The sequence below is a fragment of the Indicator indicator genome, chromosome 11 (genome assembly GCF_027791375.1).
Source record: "Indicator indicator isolate 239-I01 chromosome 11, UM_Iind_1.1, whole genome shotgun sequence".
Taxonomy (NCBI): domain Eukaryota; kingdom Metazoa; phylum Chordata; class Aves; order Piciformes; family Indicatoridae; genus Indicator; species Indicator indicator.
This window is the reverse complement of record NC_072020.1, coordinates 27,514,057-27,528,587: the sequence shown is the minus strand read 5'-3', so window position 1 is coordinate 27,528,587 and position 14,531 is coordinate 27,514,057. Positions and strand designations below refer to the sequence as shown.

At 36.7% G+C, this 14,531-nt stretch overlaps 1 protein-coding gene across 1 annotated transcript in view; it reads left to right on the top strand.

The window, feature by feature from the left end:
• Positions 1 to 14,267, top strand: part of SKAP2 (src kinase associated phosphoprotein 2) — a 96,977-nt gene extending 82,710 nt beyond the window's left edge. Inside the window, exons 10-12 of the mRNA XM_054384953.1 lie at positions 4,045 to 4,157; positions 13,729 to 13,830; positions 14,240 to 14,267. Coding sequence (XP_054240928.1) covers positions 4,045 to 4,157; positions 13,729 to 13,821 — 206 coding nt within the window. The 3' untranslated portion in view covers positions 13,822 to 13,830; positions 14,240 to 14,267. The remainder of the gene's footprint in view (positions 1 to 4,044; positions 4,158 to 13,728; positions 13,831 to 14,239) is intronic.
• Positions 14,268 to 14,531: the final 264 nt, after the last annotated feature.

The window sequence follows — 14,531 nt, the reverse complement described above, 5'->3', positions numbered from 1 at the left end:
ACACACATATGTTCCTTCATTCCACAAGCAATGCATAGGCATTAACTATTAGCTCTCGCTCACTACCATACTAGGTCTTGTTTAGTTGCTGTCTGGTAAAATGGATGATTGGTGGAAATGAGGCACACTAAACATTTATTCTAATGTTTTAAGTAGTGCAATTCCATACTTGGGATGTAATTCCTGATTGTTGTTTTGGTCAGTTTTGTTTTCTGCCAGGTTTGCGCTCAGAAGTGGCAAGAGGCAAAACTGGCACACAGGAGGGGGCAGGAATGGAACAACCTGCAGTTAGATTGGCTTAGACTGCAATGGGACAGCACACTCCCTCTGAAATATGTACTCTTTATCTCTTCTTCAAGGTTTATTTCTTCTGTCTGTTGAGGATATTAGAATACTATTAAAATTTCCCTCCTCCCTGAGTAACCCATGGGCATTCTTAAATTTTACACAGTCTACGATATTTGAAGTGCTTGCTTGAGTAATATACTTGTCAGGTTTTTATTTTATTGCATTTTTATTGTATTTTATTTAACATTTTATTTGTTTTATTTTATTAATTTAATTTTATTTATTTTATTATTTAATTTTATTTATTTTACTTCATTTTATTTTTAATCCAGAATTGTTCACCTTTCTTTCTTCAAGTGTGTATTGTGAGGTGCCAGTAATCTTCAGTGAACTGATAAGTCTGAAGGTATCATCAGGAAGGCTAGAAGCTGATGCTGCTTGATCTCTCAAATAAATTCTGAAGTGCTTCCATCAGTATATTGGACAAAAATATCTGTTCTTCCTGTTACTGAAAGAAACAGAGATGGCAGAAGAAGACCGTGAGGAATTCTTTGTAGAAGAGTTTTGGAAACTGTTGGATAGTTGTTTATCCAGATAGCTGTCCTGGAATGAAAGAAATATTTCCTGGAGAAACAACCAATCCAAAATCTTTCTCAGCCATTTCTTGTGATTGGTAATATTAAAGCAATGGGTGTGTAAAACCAAACTGCTTTCTGGCCTCTGCTATGTATTTTATTTCATTAAAAAAAATCTTTTCTTATTCATATTTGTGGCTTAAGTGGCCATCCCTTTGAAGTGTGACAGACTTCAGTTTAGCAGTTATGTAATCATAGCACTCTCAAGGCACAAACCATTTTGCAGTGTATAAGAATGGAGTGTAATCGTGTCAGAGTAATCCTTAGCAAATCAGTGCCTTTTGAATTTGAACTCTAATGGGCACATAAGTTCTTGATGCTAAATCCACCAGCTGTTTTCAGGTATTACATGTGTTTAAGAAGCTCTATATAATTTCACCACTGGATAACTACTCAATTCGTTTGCCCAGGTCTCCTGGGTTTGTTTTATTCAGTTCTTGAGAGGCAATGAAATGAGATTTGGCAGGCACTTCTCTAACTGAAAGAGGAACTGAAGTAGGAAAGAATGGGCTTGTGTTTTACAGAGGCTTTTGCAGCTCCTTTTTTTTTTTTTTTTGGGTTCTACCTCTGCTCCTTTTTGTTTTTGGTTCTACCTCTATGTTTGTGAAGCACTATCAGTTGTTTTAGATGTTAGATTCTGAAGTTAAACTTCCAATTGGTTTTTATGTGTGTCTCCACTACAGAATATGGAGAAACTTGTACTGGTGGGTATGAGAGGGGATTTCTAATTTGATATTAACACTTATTGGAAGACCAGCATGATTGTTCACAAACTTACACTAGCACTTCCCCTGTTTCCCATTTCTCTGCTCCTAGTCAGTATTCTGCTGCATGACTTTCCAAGAAAAGTGGTATTCTGCTGTAAATAACTCATTCTTATGTTGAATTCACATAGCCACACTTAGTCTTTGGGCAACATCTTCACTGTAGGAATAGGTTTATTTCAAAATGTGTATTTTCTAGTGTGGGGTTCCTTTCCCACTTTAGGTGGGTTACTTTTCCCACTCTAAGGCTTAATTAAATGCTCATGATGAATATCTAGGGAGAAATTTTATTACCTGCTGTGGGATCTAGTGCTGATGTTCCCCATACTAACGTCCATTAGCATTAAGAGGAGTTACTTCAGGCCCATAAAGGTAGAACAGACCTTTGGCATGAAAAGTCATGATTCATTTCAGTGCAGTTCTGAAGAAGTAAAAATCCTGACTGATGTAATTTAAACCAAATCAAATTGACAGCTGCTGAAAGATTTGGAAGGTGGGATATACAAAAATAGCTCTTTGAGATTTTTCCTCACATGGTCTTACATTATCTTTTATGAGACAGAGCTGGGAACTGTGGTCAGAGCTGTCTCGAAAGACTGAGGGAAGATTCAGATTTAGTCTTTATCACATATTAATATGGTGCTAATCTCTGTTACCTCTTATGATTGTCTAATGCTAAATTGGTGGATAATGAGCAGAGAAATGGGAAGGGCCAAAATTTGGAGGTGTAACATTAGAAATGTGTTCTGTCTTCCTCTTGAAATTATTCTATCTGTGCATATGCAGTAAGGAAATCTCTTATTTCTGAATGGTCAGGAATTGTTCTCTTATCTTTCATACTGCTGCTTTTTGGTGTGAGGACAGCAGGAATTTGTGCACTGGCAGTCAGAACGCCCCCTGGTGCTCTATAGCCAGTGGTAGCTACTAATCACCACTTCATGGAAAATTAAATGGTGGCTAACTTGCATAGCAGCTTTAAATTAAAGGTCATGAATATTTAGTCTTGTGACAGTATTACCATCAAAAGAAGATAGGGCAGAACACAGATGAAAATGGATGAATAGGAAAGAAGCTCTTCTTGCTCATACAAAGAGGTATTAACATTAAAATCAGTATTTGTCAAGATGGGGAAAAACCAAATTGAATACCGCTATGCTTTCTATAGCGTCACACTTTCTGTCTCTTGGTACTTGGTATTTTAGCAGGATTTTTCTCAGTAATAAAGTGAACCAATCATGATTGAATTGTAAACTATAAATAATGGTGCAGAGTGCTAACGACATGCAAATGTAACTGGGATATGTTGGAATAACCAGCAAGCCTGCTGTTCGAGGATCATATAACAAAACTAAGATGACAGCCTTGATCCAGCCAGTTCAGTGATATTTATGTTATCAGAATTAGGAGATAGCTTTCCAGTGATGTAAATTATTAGTCCATATACATTCTGTCTGGTTAGTGTATACATAATGTAACTGGTCATCTTAGTGGTATTGCTTACATTCTTTTCGCATTAACTCATCACGCTCCCTTCTCAGGGAATTAAAAACAGGAAATAGTTTGCAGCGTAACAGAAGCACCCAGTGTATTTAACCGTGTGTAAGCACTGTGTTTCAATAGATGTACTCTGTTTTGTAAGTGCATGACAAAGCATTTATTACTGTGTTATTGCCGTATTACAGAGCAAAGAGTGCTAAATAATCAATCAGTTAATGGTCTGTATGGCAGCTTGAGCACAGCACATCCATTGTGCTTATGCTGTTAGAAGGATGAGTTTATGACTGCAGTGTAGTTGCATGTTTAGCCAGAGCTTAATGTCCTAAACTGGAGCTGACACAAATATTTTTGAAATGCAGCTTCAGCAACAGTTTTGAAGTTCTCCAGTATTTCAGAAGGAACAATCAAGGATTATCTCAAATGTTCTCAGAGAAGTCCTTTAGTTTTGTTGGAACAGGAGAGGGAGGGGAGATGTATCACAAAATACTTTAGTTTCCTCTCACTGATTATTATTAATTATATTCTAGGAAATCTTTCAGTTTAAAGTTGAGATACAAATATGACTTGCTGGAAATATATTAGTAGAGGAAAAGAAGCTGCTTTAAGTTGCAGCTGGAAAAATGCTTTGAAAACCTGTAGCTACATGTCTTTAAGTGATACAACTTGCCAGTGAGGAGCTTGCACATTCAACTTGTTTTCCACTTGCTTTTGTGGTCTGGAGGAGCCACTTCTAAAAAGCAAGGAGTAAGGGGGGAGTAAGAAATGTGTGCTAATAAACTGCCTTTGTACGGTCTGGAGATTTAATAACTTTAGTCCCTCAGTCTTTATCCTTTTGTAATGAGATGCTGTTTTCATTGCAGATAGCAAAAATACCGATTATGCCAATTTCTATCAAGGTTTGTGGGACTGCAGAGGAGATTTCCCCGATGAGTTGACATTTCAACGTGGTGATGTTATCTACATTCTCAGCAAGGTATGGGGGGCTGCTGGGGCTGCAGAGTTGTAAAAAAAGAGAGCCATGGCAGAAGGGCACATTCCCACAGTTCTATTGGGGGAAACTGGCACTCCCTTTCAGATCCTTTGTTTGCAATCAGATATTCGCTGCAATTAATTATTTTGTCAAATGAACTATAATCACATTTAAAACATAGCTGTGTAACAGGAATTAACTTGAAAGCCTGTTTATTTACTTGTGAAATCTTGGCTACCATTTGTTAACTGATTTAATGGGAGACAATGCTTTCTGCTTGCGAAAGTTAACCTTGTAGAATTTTAAATTATCTTGTATGTTATGTATTTTGTTTCCTGTTTTATATCCCTGACTCTGCTGATTCTGACTTTTTGGGCATATTGCTGCAGAAGATGATTTGGGGTTTTTGTGGCTTTCGTCTTTGTATGTATATTATAATTGTTTTGACAGCTCAGATTTCCATATTTATTTGCTCTGACAGATTTGGGCAATTTTTAATTTACTGCTTTCCTGTTTGCAAAGTGAATGGGAAATATAATTTCCCTCATCTAAGGTGATGAAATTTTATTCTGCTTTAATGTTGGCTAATTTTCTTATTTTTCCTTAACTTCCCCAACAAAACCAAGACTTCTCCTAAAAGATACCTCTCGTGGTCTGTTGAAGTCTGCTCCTGAACAATTCATCAAAGGAAATTATCTTTTTTCCACATGCTAGAAGAAAAGCTGAGCTTTCTAAGTTTTCATGGGAAAAAAAAATCAAAGTATATGTAAAATATATATATAAATCTTAGATGTAATTGCTGTTCAGTATAATTAATGCCAAAGATGTGGTAGGTCATTGAAATATACCAGTAGTACATGAAAGCTAAAGGCATCTGTTTGTTTTAGTTTTGAAGTCTTCTGTTTTGTCACAGTTGCTTTAAATCTTTCATGATACTTTTAACTGTAGTGTTTCCAGATAATAAATGTAGCAGCCTCTGTTTAAGTATATGTAAGATTTATGGATAGAAAGATAGTTCTATATAAAAATATAGCAGATGTATTACTAATGGTAATGTGACTACTTATGTCTTTTGAGGTATTTCATTGTCACTTAAACTAATAACTGAATTGCATTACTGATGGCCAAGTAACACTCTTGGATTGGGCAGACTTTCAAGTAATTATACAGCACTGAAGAATGGTACTAATTTAAAATAACCACCTCTTTCCTCTCTCCCCACCCAAAAAAAAAAATCCATGAACAGATTACATTGCATGAGTTTAGTAACTTGTGCTCTTTTAGTATGACATGGGGACTATAAAATCTTCAGCTTGTGGGTGAAATAATTAATTGTTAGTTCTTCCCCCAAAGAGTGAGGAATTTGATTGTAAAAGTTGGAGCAGAATAGAAAAACAGTAGCTTAATCTGTCCTCTGTATATCAACTGTCTTGTGGTCATGCTTTGATTAATCCATAATCAGTCCTTGAAACGGTCTCGCTGCTGCTGCAGATATATAGAGCCTCTCTTTGGGAATGATTTCTACTCCAAAATACAGCCCAGAAAATTCAGCCCTGTTTCTCTTAGAGATTGTTACAGCTTTTTCAGAAAAATGAGTGTTGGCCACTGCTGTCAGCTCTGAATTTAGGGTCCCTGAAGGAGAAAGCGCCAGAGAATTACACATCTTAACCCTGCACCTTTGATTCAGTTTCAAGGCCTGACCATTTATGAGTTCTTTGTCTGATAAGTGAAAATGTGACCAAAGGAAAAGTGAACCTAACCATCCTGAAGTGGGTCAAGACTTTTCTTCAAAATGTATTTCCTAATCCACTGCATTAATGCTTGGATTTTGTGGCAGGCGACAGGAACGCTTAGCAATTTTTTTTTTATTTTTCCACACCATCTAGTGGCTGAAAAGCAGAGGTGCAGCTACTGACCGGAGCTGATGTGAATGGATCCAAAACGGTGTCATAAATTCAGCTCCAGCTTGAACCTGGCTATGGCTTTATTGCCTTTCTGTCATATGTTAGCCAGGTATGAACATTACTCTTGAAAATCACTTTTGGCTGATAAGGAAGTAAGTACAGGTAGAGCAGTATTATAGCAGGAAGGGTGAAGCATTCACAAAATACCAAACATATTGTTGCAACACCTAAGAGTGCTTTGTTTTACAATGAAATATAAATGGTGTAGCTTGCTCTTGTCAAATGTGGCAAGACAGATATTTGGCTCTCCTAGTAGTAGTTATGCCAGAGCAGTGTGTTTTTACCTGCTTTTTTATGCATATTTATAGAAATTAGGGGGAAAGTGACTGCTTCATTTCTAAGAAATGAAATAATTAGCATAACAAAAGTAATTATGACCAGTTTAGCAATTTTTGGCATTGATACAGTTTAAATAAAGCAAGAGGAGGAATATGTTACATCTAAGTTTCTAAGTGAATGCCTTGTAGAAGATTGAGCATAGTTTCCGTTTGGCAATGTTTACTTCCCAAAGTAGCTAAGCATTATGCAAAGATAAACCCTTCATAATTTACTTTAGAGTGAGCATCAAAATTCAGTGTTAGGGCAATGAGCATGATTTGCATTCTTATACTCTGGTAATATAAATGCCTGTGCCTGACTAGTGTAATTACTGTAGAAAAGCATGTTTTTCTTGTTTTAAAGGTGCATTCAAAAGCTTTTTCGCCTATTACCTAAATATTTATGTCTGTTGTGGCATTACAGTTGCTACCAAAAAAAAAAAAATCCGCCAAACTTCTTTTTAAGTTTTTCTGTGCTTGGGAGTTTCCTTCAAAAGCTGTGGTGTCAATCTGAGCAGAATGAACAGAACTGCTGCAATAATCATTGTTAACTTTTATGTTAAAGGATAGTTAAATTTTTCAGGTTAATTAATCAGTGCATCTATGCAGATGAAGTCATACTATTACAATTTTAATTTAGTGTATTCTTGAATATTATATTCAAGTATTTTTTTTATAACTTAACCTGTGAATCATGTGAACTTTCAGAAAACTATATAGCCTGCTCCCTTTATGCAATAGAAAACTTTTTTAATAGCTTCACTGATACACAGACTCATGAATAAGATTTCTTAGTTAATATTGACTGTTCGAAATGCAATACTTGGGCACCCTGCTTGCTAAAAAGAGGATTGCTCTTAACTCCTGCTCATTTGTGGGGCTTGCCTTTACTTTCAAGACCATATGATAAATGGGGAAACAAACTGTGACATAACAATCCTGTTTATAAATCTTCCATAGCTCTACTCAAGAAATCAATTTCCAGAAACAAAGACAACCATGAGTAGAGGTAGCTCTATTTTATTTTTAATTATATTTTTTTTTAAAGTTTGGTACACACTGTGCACATGCAGCAGCTGCAGGATTTGCTTGCTTTATAGGTGCAGGTTTTGTGTTGGGAAACTCCACAGTTTCATCAGCCAAATGCAAGTAGCAGTGGCAGTTTACTTAGATGTTAGCAGGCATCTGCATTGTAGAATTACTGACATTTCTTAACTTTTAAGCTAATTTAATTCTCAACTCATTTATATTTATACTTACATTAAAACAACAAATGCTACTTCAAGCTGTAATTCTCCATCTCTGTTGTTATTTTAGTACATGCTGATGCAATATCATGCTGCTTACTCTGGTATCATGAATCATGGAATTCTCATCTATGACTTAACCCTTTGCTCTAGAATTTTCCATGAAAGTACAGTGTTAACTTGGAATCTGGATTGCCCTTTATTTAGTGACTGTACATTTCCATTGTGGCATATTTTTGTTTTCAATATAAGAAATGTCTGTTAAAATGCTTACATCTCAATCTTTTTTTTTTCGGCTTAGTGAAAAAAAAATTCTCCATAGCTCAGATTACTGCTTATGAAATAAAATACAACTCAACAGCACAGCTGTTTCATAATGAGTGTGAGCATTTTGTACATTATATGTATAATCTTCATAAAATGTATTTATTCATTCCTTTTCAAAAAGATGTGAAAGGCATACTAAAATCCCAAGTCAGGCTGACATCCATACTTAACAGTGATTTCTTCCCATGACCATACCACCTCTGTCTACCTTAGCAAACAGGGAACAGCAATAGGAGCAGATTTGCAGAGGGAAATGCTTAGTGCTGAGACCCTGGCAGCCACAATGTATGATTTCAAAGTGGGTTGATGTCCCAAGAGGTCCTGGTTGTGTAGAATTGAGAACACATTAGTGGTTGGAGGACATTCAGGTGCATCCTCCATTTGAGTTTCATCTAAAAGAAAATGTAGCATGTATACTCTGAGGTTGACAGCTCTGAAGAGTGAGCCGAAGTGAGGAAAGTGGGAGCACTGGGATATTCCCTTTGGTGGGATCCTTCTCATCAAAGCTAAAATGCAGTACTAAGTTACACATTTCCTCCTGGCTTGTTTAAGGCTATTCCTTACTGAAAAGAGAAAAATGGATACATGGCTAAGCATAAGATTAAAACAAAGGCCTTTAAGTGGAAGGTTAGTTGAGACAGAATAATGCAAAGTGACTCTAGCTCTGTTGATTTGTATGCTGATAATACATAAGCATTTAGATGAGCACCTGATTAGAAAAGAAATTTGCATTGTGTCATCTGATGGAAAATAAAATGGCCTTTCTATCTTTCCAGGGTGTTTTCAGGGGGCCAGTTTGGGTTCTGAATTTAGCCTGCTCATCCTGGTTTATATTGGAACTCTTCAACTGGTGTCTATTCTGTCTCATGTCATTGCAGGAAATTTAAAAAGAAAAAAGAAAAAAGCAATCATATAATAAATCTGAAGCTCATATTCTTAAAGATGACCATTTTATTGCTATCTTAAAACAACTCTACTACCTGTGAAAAAGTCTCATTCAGTTATCTAAAACATTTGTCATTTTCTGCATGTTACTGAAAATGCTGTTCTGTGCCAAAAAGGCTCCCTGGTTGATAGTGTATCATTCAGCAATTACACTAAAGGAAGTTTAAAAAAAAATTTACCTAGTTTGAAACTCCTATATGAATTAGAGAGGTTGTAAAATATTATCATGCCAAAATGCCCTTTCTAAGGATATCCTTAAAAAAAAAATTCTCCCTGCTTTCCACACATCTTTAGCTTTATAGGACAGGCTACTTATTTTAGCCCCAAACAAGGATATAGATACATATTGCTTTTCAGGTTTAAAGTCTGCAGATCTTTGGCCTGTAAGTCAATATTAAAGTGCCACTGGAAGAGGGCAGGAGAAAACCCCTGAATTCACACTCTTTAAAAAACCCCACAACTCCATTGTTTTCTCCAAGGCTTCGAAACACAATGATGATTTTCAGCAACTCTTTTTAAAAAACCAAACCAAATAAAAACCCCCTCACCCCACAAACATGAAAAAACACACCATATGTATGGAACAATAGAGATTAATTGCACAAGGACCAGATGTTCTTAACTTGTGCCGAAGTCAGTAGAAGTTAATATGGTGCAAAGCGTCAGGAGATCCTCATTTACGCAGAGGATCTGCTCTGGAAATCCTCTTGCATGTAAACATTTTCTTTTCTGGCATATCAAAATTCTAAATAGTACAAAAATCTTGGATTTAGAAGATACATGTTTAAAAAAAAAAATAGGTAGTGTATTTCTACTTAGTGCGTTTTTTGCCCAAGTGAAAAAACTTTTAGGATCAGTGCCCCATGGAGGCATAGGTAACAACATACACACCAGTGCAGTGGAGCTGTTGGGATGGGGACAAGGAGAAGCATCTGCTCACAGTCTGTTCAGTGGAGAGCATTTAAGGAGCCTGTAAACCATGATGGGATTTTTTTCCCCCCTCTGCTATTATAGCATGCTGTACAGAGAGTGTTTTGCCTGCATGTTAACTGTTAAATTGTAATCTGTTCCTTGCTGCCCTGTGAAATTATTTCACTTTGGTTAATACACTTCTGCTGGGGGGTGTGTGTGTGGGGGTAAATAAATGCACTCTTACAGACAGTGAAAACACAGCTTAGAAAGTATTTGGCCATTTGTTAAGGCTGTTGTATGGTATTATCTGGCATAACGTATTCCACTGCCCTGGTGCTTGTTGTGCAGGGGTTGCAGTGGCCTCTTCCTCCCCCCGCCCCTGCCTAGCATTGCTGGTATGGCAAATGTGCTCCCAGTCACATGGCAGAGCCCTGGCTGCACACTTGTGCATTCTCCTCATTGCTGGATCTGGCCCTGCCCCCTCTCCTATCCCTCTGTTTGCCTTGGAGCAATTCATTTTGCCGTTATTGAATTTCTTTGGAGAGTTATTTTCATACAGTGAGCATCACAGCACCTCTGGATCTTGATAGCATTTCTACATAAGGAGAAAGAAGCTTTGTGTTAGTAATTACCTAACATTGTCAGGAGCTGACTGCAGGCCTCTTTCTAGTGATAACAGAATAACCACATAATGTAGCTTTATAGCACATGATTAATAGAAAATAATTACACATCCTACAAAGGGATGCAATATTTCTTATAAATTGACTACAATGGTTTCCTGTAGATTAAAGGACTCTTTATTATTTTATCAGTCTTCTGAAGTATAGTCGCTTGCCTGTGTTAGCAGGGATGTGAAGAGCTGGATACAGTGAGGGATACCAGATGGTAAACCCAGTGGTACCTGAGATCTGAAGCGGATGCTTGCAAGAGAGCCACATTTCCCAGCTCTTAAAAAAAGAAATGCAAAATTCCTAACTGTATTCGCATCCTTCTGTGTATAAATCATCATTTCCCACGAATGTGGGCTTTAGACTTCCATGCTGCACATTTTAAGCGGTAGTAATAGATGTGTATGGACCTCACAACAGCAGTGTATTAATTAAATGCTATTGCTATGAAGGAGTTTATAATGGGTAACATTGATGGAAACAATATATCAATTTGGATTTTATATGTGACTTCAAGAAAGGACTGGGAGGGACTACTTATCTGCCTGACTACTAAGCATTCTTTTTGTGGTGCTGATGACAGAAAAAAGGAGTGGTTAGGGGTTTAAGGAGAAATGTCTATACTTTAATCAGTTTAAAAGTGAGTGCTGGCTTATGATTCTAAACCCTAAGATTAAAGTTTTGTATTCTTGGTAGGCAGGGCCTGCATTATATTTTTGTTCATACTTCTACAGACCGCAGATAGTTTAATTGGGATTCATGTTGCTCTTGAGACCCATGCAAAGAATAGTAACATAAAGTAAAAGCTTCTGTGTTGCAATATTGTCTGTATGGTATAAGGGTTGCAGTGAATCCTTCAATTAGTTTACTAGTCTGTTACATCATCATTCATTTCATCTTCTCACTTAGCTTCATGCCAGAGCAATAAGTAGTGGATTAGTAAGTAGCAAACTGCTGAAAGTTTTCATAACAGCAGCGTGCTGGTAATTTTAATTTGAAGTATCTGAATTGTTTCTTTAAAAACAACTGTTTCTATGTTCATGTAGTGTTGCTAAGTGAAACATTTTCAATGGATCATGCAATCCACAAGCTTTTTCTACACCACTTGTTACATGCAGTTTAATGAGCGCTTAACTAAGCCACTTCCTTCATTTCATGTATTATTTGGTTTTTTGGCTGATGTGTGGCAAAAGTGCCTTAATCACTCTTGTCAGTCACTTCACTAGTTCCATGTAACAGCTTAAAATGTTTTGTTGCTTTCTTTTGGAGAGATTTATTGCTGAGACTCCAGTAGTATATGGGAATACTGCACTTTTCAGCAATTTCCCACTTCAGTCTAGAAATCCAGTTTGTATATTTAACTAGTGTATTGTGAGAGAAAACACAGATTTGAAAAATTATTTTATCCCCCTCACCCCCCCAAAAGAGGCTGATCTGGAACATTATAAACCTCAGTGTCAGGGTATTATTTAGCCTTTAAGGATTTGGGGTGGAATGTGTACCCTCATGGGAAAGGTTATGGGCAGTTTGTAACTTCTGTAGAGAGCAGTTTGCACTGCTCTCAGGTTCAGATGCATCTAGGCTTTCAGACCTGACCCATCCCCAGCAGTCTGGTTTGCAGTGGAATGGGGAAGAAGATAGAATTATTTTTGCAGCTTTCTTGTTTGTCTGTTCATATAATAAAAGAAGGGTTTCCTGCTGTTTTTTATGTGGATTTTCTTTAAATCACACTTACAGCCATATTTTATGGCTAGTAGGACGGAATCCTTTAAATGACCAATTCACTGTGGAGAGGAAGAAGAAAATATTTTAAGACTGCTGTTCAGGCTTCCACAGTGATAATAAAAAACCCCACACAACAAGTAAAACCCACAATAAAATAAACAAAACCCCCACACCCCAAACAACACAAGACAAACAAAAAAAGAAAAATAGAAGAAAAAAGAAAAAATAAAGAAAAAGGGAAAAAATATCTGGGCCCATACGAAATTGGGCCATCAACAGGGCTTCATCATAGTTAAGTACAGGGAGAGCTGAGTACACTAAGTACCTCATAGGACCCAAGAGAACTCTCGACCAGGCCAAATACGCCAGCAGCAAATCATTATAGCTCGGGCTCTAATGAAACTCCATTAACCCTTAAGCTCCACTTGACTATTTATAACTGAAAAACTTTATCTACAGTCAAAATAATAGCTTCATCTGAGTAGGACCATTAATTCAAAATCCTTCAGCCTTTTGCTTTTCTTGTCAGAAGTGCAGTGTAGCAGGAAGCAGATGTTGCTTATCAGAGATTATCTGTGTATTTTGTGGTTTTTTTCCCCTGTTTGTTCCAAAGTAATTTCTATCTTACTAATCGTTCCATTTTGAATGGGGTCTCTGTTTTAATAATGCTTCATTTGTAACTCAATATACGTATGTGTGCAATTTCAGCTGTTACAATTTATTGAACCCCTGTTAGGATTGATCTTAAAATATTTAGCTCATAGGAAAAAAATTAAATTTAGATCCCACAATACTCTGACTTGGTATTGCTTTTGGAAGATATTATTTCCACCCCTCCCCCCAAAAAACTATTATAATTCATTTTGTTTCATATTTATCTCACTAAGCCTAAACAAATTTCAAACAAAAGTACATTAGTCATCTGTCAGACATAGGAGATCTGTTGTACAATTTTCTGTAAGCCTAAAGCTGTAGTGGACTTTGTCAGTAGAAGGAGATTATATGTCAGATGTTATAGTGGTGCCTTCATGTTTGAGCGAGGCAGGTTTTTAAAGCAGTTGATTTTAAGTTTCTTAGAGTTCAGTGTTGTGATAACCAAAGAATTTCAGCTGATTCTTACATCTCAATGCCGTGCTATTAGACTTTTAGTTACAAAGATCAGGTTTTTAATATTTGTGATGAATGGGGGACGGAGAGGTCAGCTATTTTTAGTAGGTGTTACAGAGAAGCGTGGCCATAATTAAGAGATTTTTTCCTGAGTGTGTCTGGCTTTTTTTAAAATGTAACTTCCGTCTTTGCCTTACTCTGCCTGTGAATGCCTCTAAGAAAAGGATACGATGTTTTAATTTTCAATTGAAATGATTACAACTGTATAGAAGAGAAGGCATCCATAAGGAGTTGCATACGAAACTCTTGTTGCATTTCTATCAGACTAAAGGTTAATATTGCATATTGTTTTCAATTAGGAGTACGATGAATTTGGCTGGTGGGTAGGAGAAATGAAGGGAACCATTGGCTTAGTGCCTAAAGCCTACATAATGGAGATGTATGATATTTGAGAGGCCTGGGTAAGTACATTTTAATCCAATCTTCTGTAATGGGTTATATGTTCCCCTGTTCTCTGTTTCATAAGTATTTCTTTCCTGGAACCTTTGTAGGAGTCCTGTTAACATAAAGATTATGGCAAAATATATTGAAGGTTCAATTAAAGTGTCTTTTTTGGGGCTTCTGTATAAAACATTAAACCACAGTGTACAAAAAATGATGTACTGTGTAACTACTTCCCTTTTCCAGGTTTTTTCCTCTTTTTCAAAATAAAAAATTAGTGTGATTCCTAATTAGTTTTGTTACTTTAGTCTTATATCTGCCTGTGCAGAAAACTGTGGAAGGGGATAGATATCTGGACTGGGTTTGAGATGCATGTTTGAGGTTTTTTTGGTTAATGATGAACTTTCAACTTCTCTCTTCCCTACTCAGGAGAAATCTGTGCTTGAAATCAAGGGTGGTGTGCAGCTGCAGTTTTACAGACCTGGCCTCTGGAAGAAGATCCAGCTGTACACGTTTTGTGGTTTCAGTGAATGTCGTCAGAGTATTGCCTTGTGTATATTAAACATTAAAAATTATAGCTGGTCATAATTCTGTGGAAATGTTCTTAGCCGCTTTTATAGAACTATAATGCTAGGGAGTGAAATAGATGACAATTAGCATATGGGGCACAAGCAGGCAAATAGTCAAATTCCCTGAAAGAAGGCAAACCTATAGCTGCACA